The sequence below is a fragment of the Pyrus communis genome, chromosome 7, assembly GCF_041283825.1.
Source record: "Pyrus communis isolate YQ-2024b chromosome 7, ASM4128382v1, whole genome shotgun sequence".
Classification (NCBI taxonomy): Eukaryota; Viridiplantae; Streptophyta; class Magnoliopsida; order Rosales; family Rosaceae; genus Pyrus; species Pyrus communis.
The window spans coordinates 1,172,501-1,183,217 of record NC_142571.1 but is presented as its reverse complement, the minus strand read 5'-3'; the positions used below and the strand labels follow the sequence as shown (position 1 = coordinate 1,183,217).

Genomic DNA, 10,717 nt, shown 5'->3' with positions numbered 1-10,717 from the left:
TCTCCATAAGTTGCATGCATCAAACATGGAGGGTTTGGCCAGTGATGGAAGTCGATATCAAAATAGTGAAACTTTGATTTCAATTTGAAAGACGTATATTCACTTGAAGGTGTAAGCTAACATACACTATACGCTATACATAATGCGTTTGAATGAAAGCCTTATCCTTCCTTGTGCAGATTATGAAGGATGTACAAAGAAGCTGAAGACAGGAAAATACAGACAGAATAACTCAACAGATCCAAACCAGTGGTTATCTGTACCATCTTGCTCCTCTCAAACATCTTAACCAGAAGAATCATAACAATGACGTGTCCCACCTTCGTCTTCAGTTCATCAAGTGAGCAAATTTTCATCCATTTAGGCCTCTCCTGCAGAATCAGAATCCACTTATCTTGGTAATGTTGTATAAGAAGTAAAATACAGACCCAGAATAGTTCTGATACAATAAGATTGTTTTAGCATCTATTAATATATATCTATCCAGGTTTGAGAAATGTATATGTGAATTCCGCTTATACTTACTATGGAAGGGAAGCAAACTTACCTTCAGAGCAAACATTCCGAATAAAGAAGAGCCCTTAAGAGCACGATCATCAATGGAAGGCACGTCATGAGGGACATTACTGATAAATAATCCATACAGTCCCATACCAAATATTAGCATGACAGTCCCAGCAAGGTAAACATCTGCATCGGAAGATTTGCATCAACATATAAGACCATACCAATGAAAATAAACATAGAAATATGGACATCATACGATGAGTTTGACCATGTTAAGAAAGGAGTGACTTATGCTGCTTACGCAGAAGTCACAATATTTATCTTTTGAAAGCATATTCGATAAACAAACAGAAAGCAATTCTAGAAATAGGATTCTGAAAATAATACCGATAGCTTCAACAAGTCGTAGAACCATATGTCCAGTGTGATACCCTTTGACACAACTAGTCCAGTAAACTTTATACGCATCCATTATATAAACACAACCCTGCAGATTCGAATGTAGTATATGTACAGAGTAGTCATACATTATGTGTAGTAATATAAAAATTGTAGTCAGACATTTTCGTGGTAGGAATATACAATATGAAGAGAGAAATTACATTTAGAAAGCACAACAACGAACCAGCCAACGAACCTCCAACAGCAAACAGTGCCAAAAACCGGAAGTCAAATATTGTCTGTTCAACAATGGACACGTAAAGAACGCTTAGAACAGATTGCTATACGCTAAAAAAAAAAAAAAAACAGATAAAGAAAAAAAATTGCACAAGTTTCTCAACTATTACAGTTGGTACCTATAACAAAAAACCAAAAACAGAACATGAGGTAAATGACATATTGGTAGTTTCCTAGCCATATTTAGTTTCCCATAGGCTGTTTATACACGCTAGACTGCTTACAGTATTTGTTAACAATCATGATTCTTTTAAGCATCAAGAGGGATTGCCTCCCAAGTTTTCGAACGAAACTACGAGTTCATTTGCTTCAGTAGGACTAACTTATTGATTCTTCTTATTTCTTAGCAGCAATCTGTTAAACACTAATCCGTCAATTATCAAAAAATTCACAACTAGGACCTCCAAGCCATCCAAACCCCTCCTCTGTTATTTTTCTTTTAATCAAAGTGAAAGAAATTCATTAGAGAATACTTGAACCCCAACGTGACATCAAAAAATTAACACAAGCTATGGCGGAAAAAAGTCACATAATCGAAGAATGTAAACGAAATGGTATCAAACGGCCCCTAAATTAAGAAGAACCTCCTCTGCAACTACAAAAATGAGAGAAAGAAAGAGGAAAATTCACTCTTTTTGTCACATCCAAATTCCAAAAATCCCAATATAACAATTAAGAAGCAAGTACAGTGACTGATACACAAATTAAAAATTCAGTTACCCTTTCAATGGAAGACTCAGCGGCACGGGCAAACCGGACAAAGGGGTTGCCGTTGGCAAGGGCGTAGTTGAAGCCCGCCGGCTCGGGGGGTCTAGAGGACGCACCATTAAAATGGTTTGGTGAAGTTTCAGTGGAGGAGGAGACTACGGTTTGTTTTGGGGCCGTTGATTTTGATTCCGGAGACGGTGGGGAGCTCAGAGAAGAAGCAGCGATGGGACGAGAGAACCGTTTAGAGGTGTTCGACGGCCCGATGGGATGGATTGAGGCGGAGAGGCAGAGGGTTGAGGAGGAGATCGAAGTGAAGAGAGCCATTGTGTAGAGAGAGGGGAGAGAGAGAGAGAGAAGGGAGGAGTTTTGCCGGATGGAGATATTTTGGTTGGAGGGCTGAGAATTTTTTTGCGCCTTTGGATGGCGGGTAGCAACGGAATTTTGGGAGCGAAAGTGGCCCTCACGCGTGGAAAGGGAGCGTGGAAAGGGAGCGTGGGACTTTTGGGCTAATGCTGGATGGAATGCAGAGGGAGAAGTGAATTTTTTGTCAATCACCAAAGTTGGAAGGGTGAGTTTGAGGAGAAATTTTCAGTGTGACAAAAACACATCGGTATACTTTTTTTTTATTTAATTTTTTCATAAATTGTATTATGACATTTGATGTGTGAGGTTGTACATACCGAAAAATCTCTTGAGTTTGAGAGGCAACTGGGCAACGACATTAATAGTGACTAGGGTTGGATGAAGAGGAGGAGAGGGAACCGGAGTCGTCACCCATGTGCACTTCTCATCCTATTTTTTATGACAAAATAGGTTTTGCCCAAGATGCATTAGTTGTTACTTCACCTTGTAATGTGCTTAAATTTGATCTCTTTTAGGATTTTTTAGCTTGTTATGTTATATTTAAATGTAAATTAAAACGAATAATTATTTGTCGTGACACAATTGATGCTCATCTTTTGTTGGCTCTGGTCTAGTTGTTGGCATACCCTCAAGTAAATGACTAATCTTAATTGTGTAAGAGTTAAATATTTCATGCTTTAAGTGCATAATCATTGTGTTTACTAGGATTTTTCCTTCAACAGCTTTGGTATCCGATTTCAAGGACCTTGGCTGAGGAAGCTGCCTGGAAGTTTGCAAAAGAGAAACGGAATCGACATTGTTACAATAAATCCAGGACTGGTGATTGGTTCTCTCTTACAGTCAATTCTGAACACAAGCGTGGAACGTGTTCTGAAACTTGTAAACTCATTGATATATTGCATGATTTGATAAAGTAATCATTCCTACTGGAAAACGTATTTTGAGGGCAGGATCCACTACATAAGAGAAGCATAATACACAGATTACACTTTCTCGACTAAATCCTCATCAGCGCAGAACACTCCTCATAGAAATCTATAAAATTTCATGAGTTTAGAGATTTACTATTTCCACTTGTGCATACAGACGAGTGGACTATTAAATCCTTGTCTCCAATTATATAAGCACTGATCCTTGAGCACATCTTGAATAATGGTTTGGAGGCATTGTACTCACTACGTTGACATGTCACTTTACATAGGTAATGTACTCCTTGGTATATATATGAGATAAAGCCTACTGTGAATTGGCGATATATAGTCGAGTTTCGTGTAAAAGAGAAAGGGTATCATGGAGGTGTATATAGTGATCATAAATTAAAAGGTCATGATTGAATCTGCTAAGAAAGTCTCCTTGTTGATATTTAATTGATGCACGAGCCGAAAGATTTCCGAATATAACTAATAGATGAGTTGATTTTAAAGATGTTGCCACTGCTCATATTTTCGCCTTTGAGAATGCTTCGGCTAGCGGGAGATACTGTCTAGTTGGAAGAGTAACACACTGTTCTGACGCAGTGAAAATTCTGCGGGATCTCTTCCATGTTCCCAAGCTTCCAGAGAAGTTGCTGTTGTGCCTTGGCCCGTTCGTTAGTGCGGAACCGAGATCCAGATTACAACCTCACCAAAATCACACACAGTTGAACAAAATAAAATACAAGAAATAAAGACACCGAAAAATTTACGAGGTTCGGCAAAAACCTGCCTACGTCCTCGGAGAGATATTGCTCTTCACTATGAGAAAAACAGTACAAGTTACACATGAGTTAAATCGACATAACCCAATCCCATAACCCTTGTACACCCACTCACAGAATTTTCCCAAGAGCCTCACTCTACCCCAAGAGTTCTTTCACAAGAGATCTTTCACTCTAACTCTCTTGATTTCTCTCACCTTTACCCATGGTAGAGCCAAATGCTCTCACCATCTCTTTGGATGCTTTACATCTCTTCATCCGTGCCTTGTTTTGCCAAATGCTCTCTTTTTATGCTTTTCTTAATCCAAGCCTTCTCCCACAAAACATGGCTTTGAAAAAGCCACAAAACATGGCTTTGAAAAAACCACAAAACATGGTTTTGAAAAAGCCACAAAACATGGAGCAATTTAAGCCATTATCCAACAATCTCCACCTTGGCCAAATTGTACCAAAGTCCATTGGCCTTACGTACCAGCATGCACACTCTGAATCAACCTCGTTGGTCCTGTTCCGATTCAGTTACTGCCAATGCATGTGCAGCTGCTGCAAGCTAAAAATCACCATTTAGCTTCAGACAGGATCTCAACACATCCTCGTCTCCTCCAGCAGGTTTTCCTCCTCTTCATTGTCTGCAACCTAGAAACTCGTCAGCGCGCCTATTTACAGCAACAACCCATCGAGCCAGACAAAATTCCCACACTTCCTCCTACCTCAGGACCTTCTCATCACCTGTGAATCCCATAGCTCCACCTGCTGCAAAACCCCTGCAACAGTTGAGACTAAACATCACCAGGAGAAGTGTTGCTTCGAGTACCTAGAGGGCATACTCAAAGTCTTCCACCACAAACTTGCTAACCCGGCCTTGCACCCGTAGCACTGTGGACCCTTACCTCCGGAACCGGATCCGAACCTGCTGTCTCTCTCAGATCCTCTTTCCAATTTTCTTCCACGATTTCAACCTTGAATAGCTTAAGCAGTCTTGTGCCCACCATCATCCATGGTCTCTTGTGTGTATCATTCCACACCAAAGAAGCTTGCACCTGCTCCAAACTTACTGTTTCTTTCCTTGCAGTAAAGTTTCACAAGGTTCTCGTACAAATCTGAAAGTGAGGTAAGAAGAAAGAGGCCTTTGTCTTCTTCCTCAACATCAACTTTCGCAGTTGATCCAAGCATCCCTAAACACGGCTTCCATTTCTTCAGGCTTCCATTACTCTCCTTTACCAAGAGCAAAACCGCCTCTCCCTTTAAACTGCTCAACTGAAAATTCCATGGTGAACAACAAATCTGGACCTCCCACGAACCAAAGCCCCCAACGATGCTCCGATACCAATTGTTGTGCCTTGGCCCGTTCGTTAGTGCGGAACCGAGATCCAGATTACAACCTCACCAAAATCACACACAGTTGAACAAAATAAAATACAAGAAATAAAGACACCGAGAAATTTACGAGGTTCGGCAAAAACCTGCCTACGTCCTCGGAGAGATATTGCTCTTCACTATGAGAAAAACAGTACAAGTTACACATGAGTTAAATCGACATAACCCAATCCCATAACCCTTGTACACCCACTCACAGAATTTTCCCAAGAGCCTCACTCTACCCCAAGAGTTCTTTCACAAGAGATCTTTCACTCTAGCTCTCTTGATTTCTCTCACCCTTACCCATGGTAGAGCCAAATGCTCTCACCATCTCTTTGGATGCTTTACATCTCTTCATCCGTGCCTTGTTTTGCCAAATGCTCTCTTTTTATGCTTTTCTTAATCCAAGCCTTCTCCCACAAAACATGGCTTTGAAAAAGCCACAAAACATGGCTTTGAAAAAACCACAAAACATGCTTTGAAAAAGCCACAAAACATGGAGCAATTTAAGCCATTATCCAACAGTTGCTATATGCTAATACAATCGATTTGTTGCATGTTACTCTTTTCTAAGTTCTAGAGGCACTTTTAAGGATGGAGCAGGTTTACAGGCATTATTGGTACCTTTCTATCTGAGGTTTTAAAATTTCCGTCTTGTATATTATTTGCAATATTCGCGTCTGAGGATATTTTGGGTTACTACGCATGCCAAGATCCTATTAATATATAACATCTTGGTAAGCCGTTTTAGTATTTGAGAAACGCTTGTTTGGTATCCTATTTGAAATTTTTTATCATTTCTCATAACTTTTCTTAAGAACATTTCTTGAAAACAATTTTCTTTAAGACTAAAAAACTTGATTGGTTTGCGATTTAAAAATTTTAAATCTTACGACTTAAACTAGATAAAGAGATCTAAAAAGAGGGGGCCGTAGGAGAGGGAGAAATAGGAGAGAGGAGGAAAGAAAGTAAAGATGATTGAAAGAAAGAGAAAGAAGTGAGAGCATCGGACGAGATAGAGAGGAAGAGAAGTGAGAGAAAGAACCGAGAAAATGAAGAGAGTGGATTGAAGGAGAGACGAAAAAAGTAAAAAATAAAAAATAAGGAGAGAGAAAGAAGAAAAGAGAGAGACAGAGATATATTTGGAGAGAGAGGGGAGGAAAGAGAGAAAAGAAATGAGTGAGTTTAAATTTAAAAACTTAGGAGTTGCTTAAGATCTTTGATGTATGGCTCATGTGTAATTAATAATGTTGCACAATAACTCTAAATGAAATAGTTCAAGTTGAAATTGTCTTTACTGTCTTCAAAGAAATCCTAATTGAGGCACTCTTGATATATCTTGCAAATTAAGATTTCTTTCCCCAATATCGTCGTTCTTCAATGTGTCTGCGGCTGCAAACGTCAGGCGTTTGAGATTATTGCTAAGGTCGGACCTGTGGCTTACAAATTAAAGTTGCCACCTCATTCTAAGATTCACCCAGTTTTCCATGTTTCTTGTCTCAAGAAACAACTGGGCACGTCAGCCTCTACTACTTTGCCACTACCATCAGTTCATGATGCGGGTTTGATTTAAGATGAACCAACAACTATCTTGGATCAAAGGGTAATTCAACGAGGTTCGACTTCAGTCACTGAAGTCTTGGTGCATTGGCAAAATCATCATGTTGCAGATATATCTTGGGAGAGTTTGGATGATTTGAAAGCTCGATTTCCTGACTTCCAGCCTTGAGGACAAGGCTAATTTCAAAGAGGGGGGAGGGGGGGGGGGGGGGGTTAGTAAATGATAGGAATATGAGGGTAAAGGTTGTTGTATGACAATTGGGACAGTGCCAAGTGTCATCATATTAGTGAATAAAACTGTATTAGTTGTAAAAGTTGCGAGTTAGTTGTAATTGGTAAAGGTTATTGGGGTTAGTTGCTATGTAGCAGGAAGTGTAAGATACAATTGGATATGATGAAAATATTATTGTTCCTTCTTGTTCATATTCTCTCTCTACTTCTATGGCAGCTTAAGAGTCAAGGTCGATCAACCGTCTATCAGTAGCTCTCCTTTTTGGGCCTGTCTTTTATTTTATATATTGCTTTGTTGTGTAGAGTTTTGTGTTTTGTTTAGGTTTAGGCCTTTCAAGCATAAATGGTATTCCCCTTCCAGTCATGAAGTTTTATTCTTAACTAAAAATAAAAAATAAAAAATAAAGACAATTTTCCAAAATAAAATAAATAAGCTCATGAAGGCATGGAAAAACTGGCTTTTTGAATAATTTCTGATTAGGTGTTGAAATGTTTGCGAAGTGTTTGAATTTGTAATATCCTGCCCAACATGTGTTTAGTCAACATTCAAAATAAACAATGACTTGCCATTTCTGAATGAGGATCCTTTTTGCATTGGCTTTACGAGGATCCTATGATCCTCATATTATGGCCGTTTATTGTATATTATACAATCAGTTTTTATTATATATTATTTATGTTTGATTTTAAATAAAAAATTTAAAATAATTTCTAATCGCAGAATTTACGATAAACAGTTAAAAATATAAAGATTCTTTAAGATTCTCATAATTTGAATTCTCAAGGGAATCAAATCCATTACAAAAGTATTCAGAGCTGAGGAAGACAAGTTGGCAACATTGACCTTTAATTTCCGGCTGATTTTTCACCATGAAAAACACAATTCTGAACCAAATTAAGCTTATTATTTCTTAGCTAGAGAGAGAGAGAGAGAGAGAGAGAGAGAGAGAGAGAGAGAGAGAGAGATGAGTACCGGAGAATCAAAGACTGTATGTGTAACAGGAGCTTCCGGTTACGTAGCATCATGGCTGGTGAAGCTCTTACTGCAAAGGGGTTATACCGTCAAAGCCACTGTTCGCGATCCAAGTCAGTATTTCTATATTTGCTCATATATAATGTTCAACTTCAAACAATTCATTCAATAATTTCAGATTCTGGGTTTTGCATATTATTTTGTTTACCAAAAGAAAAGTTGGGTATCCAAAATAATCATCATGCACACCTCGCCTTCTTACTTCCTTTTTTTTTTTACCAACGACATCTCCCGTGCATCCAATTATTTTCTTTTTATTATTCTTGTTCATGTTTTTGTTTTTCGGTGCCAATTGAAACCTCATAGCGAGTTAGTCGTTGTTTGCGACTTTTCCTGCATCGTGTATTCTTAGTTGAACTCACTAGTTCTGTTTACAGATGATGCAAAGAAAACAGAACACTTGCTCTCATTAGATGGAGCAAAGGAGAGGCTTCATTTGTTCAAAGCGGATTTATTAGAAGAAGGATCATTTGACGCCGTAATTGATGGATGTGTAGGCGTTTTTCATACAGCATCGCCTGCACAATTTTCAGTCACTGACCCACAGGTCTGTCCCTTCACTTGATGCATACATCAAATAGTCTATCGTGTGTGCGCGCTCGCGAATGCATAGAAAATCGATACACCTTCAAGAGAAATGAAGTAGAAACTAGAATGATATTATTTCTTTTCCATATTTCAGGTAGAAATAATTGAGCCTGCAGTGAAGGGAACACTTAATGTTCTAAATTCATGCACAAAATTCCCCGCTGTCAAGAGGGTGGTTATAACATCCTCTCTGGCTTCAGTAGGGTTGAGTGGAAAACCTCTGACCTCTGATGTGGTTATGGATGAAACATGGTACTCGGATCCACTTTTTTGCGAGATGACCAAGGTACGTGCGTTCCCATACTATTGAATAATTTTAGACAGAGGTAAGGTTAACACAATACAAAGTAGTACATGATGGACTACAAATTCCTAAGAACTTCCTTCTTCATTTGTTCAGCAATGGTATCCTCTCTCAAAAACTTTAGCTGAGGAGGCCGCCTGGAAATTTGCCAAAGGAAATGGTATTGACTTGGTAACAATACATCCAGGGAATGCGATTGGTCCACCCTTACAGCCAACCCTTAATCTCTCCGTCGAGTTTCTTCTGAATTTAATGAGTGGTACAATTCACCCCCTTTATGTTAAAACACTATTCCTTGTGATACATCCAGGGTTTATTCGTTTTTGTTTCTCTTTTGTGCGCAGGTATCGAAACACCTTTTATAAACTATACATTTGTGGATGTTAGAGATGTTGCCTTTGCTCATATTCAAGCATTTGAAGTTCCTTCAGCTAGTGGCAGATATTGTTTAGTTGCACAAGTTGCTGATGGTCCCGATACTCTAAAGATTTTACGAGAGCTTTACCCCACATTGACCCTTCCTGAGCCTGGCAATCCTTCTGGCTCCAAGTTTCAAGTGTCCAAGGAGAAGGCAAAATGTTTGGGAATCACTTTCCTTCCTCTGGAAACAAGTCTCAAGGACACTGTTGAAAGCCTCATGGAGAAGGGCTTCCTCAAGTTTTGAATTCTGCAATCTGCAGCAACTTGTTAATTTAGTGCACGAGGCTATTGAATAAGTGGGAAATTAAGTTTGTTACATGCTTAAGTATTCCAAAGAGATGCTGGACATTATATGTCCAGTTAAATCTTTTAATGTAATCTGCAGAGAGCCTCAGAAGTGTCTTAAGAACATGCTTAGAAGTTGCTTTTGGATCTTTCATATATGGCTCATGTGTAATATGTAATGTTTCAAAATAACTCTTAAGTAAAAAAGTTCCAAGTAGAAATTGTTTTACGTTACTGTCTTCAAAGAAATCTTAATTTGCAATTTCATCGTTCTTCAATGTGTCTGCCGTTGCAGACGTCAAGCCACAAGTGCCTTGTTGAAAATCAATGTCAAAGTTAGGCAAGGAAAGTTAGGCAATATTAGGTATGGTTGAATAAAAAAAAATTAGGTGCAATTAATGTGTTTTGTGTGGTAATAAATAATCTTAGTTTAATCATTTGGTTTGCTATAAATACCCAAGTCCTCAAGCATTGTAAATCATCCAAGGAAAAACAAAGCCTAGAGCTAAATAAGAAAAGCTTTGCTAATTAGTTTGTTTTGTGAGCTTTCTTTAAGAGTGTGTTCTATTTTCTTCTTCTTGGGATCATTAGAGTTATCTTGGATACTCTTCTTATTCAACAATTGGTATCAGAGCCAAGTCGGTCAGGGATCGTTCTTGGTAGAGCATTGGTTGTAAAGTCTCTTGAAATTCCGAGTATGCTCTGTGGTTGCAGTTTTGACTGATCTTCCACATCAGAAAAGATTTCTTGAGATTATTGCTGGGGTTATCACAAACCTTGAGAGGGAGCTTCTTTGTGTCGAGAGTAGTGTATTACTCTGCACGGTAGTCACTCAAGCTTGTTCGGTATAGTCAAAGTCTTGCCGATACGATGGGTGATCTTCAAGTTGTTGGAGGAATCAAGAAGCTCAACAACCAAAACTATAACACGTGGGCAACGTGTATAGAGTCTTACCTTCAAGGTCAAGACTTGTGGGAGGTTGTCG

The 10,717-nt window shown here is 38.8% G+C and overlaps 2 protein-coding genes across 2 annotated transcripts; one reads left to right on the top strand and one right to left on the bottom strand.

Moving 5' to 3' along the window:
* Positions 1-57: 57 nt before the first annotated feature.
* Positions 58-2,347, bottom strand: LOC137735421 (uncharacterized). The gene is made up of 5 exons (XM_068474842.2): positions 1,906-2,347; positions 1,110-1,187; positions 895-994; positions 548-690; positions 58-371 (listed from the first exon to the last, which is right to left on the bottom strand). The coding sequence occupies exons 1-5, from the start codon at positions 2,215-2,217 to the stop codon at positions 162-164; spliced, it is 843 nt and encodes a 280-aa protein (XP_068330943.1). The 5' UTR covers positions 2,218-2,347; the 3' UTR covers positions 58-161.
* A 5,582-nt stretch (positions 2,348-7,929) lies between these two features.
* On the top strand, positions 7,930-9,961 carry LOC137733795 (phenylacetaldehyde reductase-like). The gene is made up of 5 exons (XM_068472984.2): positions 7,930-8,188; positions 8,513-8,682; positions 8,818-9,009; positions 9,124-9,286; positions 9,372-9,961. The coding sequence occupies exons 1-5, from the start codon at positions 8,068-8,070 to the stop codon at positions 9,689-9,691; spliced, it is 966 nt and encodes a 321-aa protein (XP_068329085.2). The 5' UTR covers positions 7,930-8,067; the 3' UTR covers positions 9,692-9,961.
* Positions 9,962-10,717: the final 756 nt, after the last annotated feature.

Bases quoted from the DNA above. Each gene is read 5' to 3' on its own strand.
- LOC137735421 (XM_068474842.2), bottom strand. From the start codon at position 2,217: ATGGCTCTCTTCACTTCGATCTCCTCCTCAACCCTCTGCCTCTCCGCC. The intron at 1,188-1,905 runs GTAACTGAATTT...ATTGTTGAACAG, and splicing joins CTGAGTCTTCCATTGAAAGG to ACAATATTTGACTTCCGGTT. The intron at 372-547 runs GTAAGTTTGCTT...CTGATTCTGCAG, and splicing joins TCGGAATGTTTGCTCTGAAG to GAGAGGCCTAAATGGATGAA.
- LOC137733795 (XM_068472984.2), top strand. From the start codon at position 8,068: ATGAGTACCGGAGAATCAAAGACTGTATGTGTAACAGGAGCTTCCGGT. The intron at 8,683-8,817 runs GTCTGTCCCTTC...TCCATATTTCAG, and splicing joins TTTCAGTCACTGACCCACAG to GTAGAAATAATTGAGCCTGC. The intron at 9,010-9,123 runs GTACGTGCGTTC...TCATTTGTTCAG, and splicing joins TTTTTTGCGAGATGACCAAG to CAATGGTATCCTCTCTCAAA.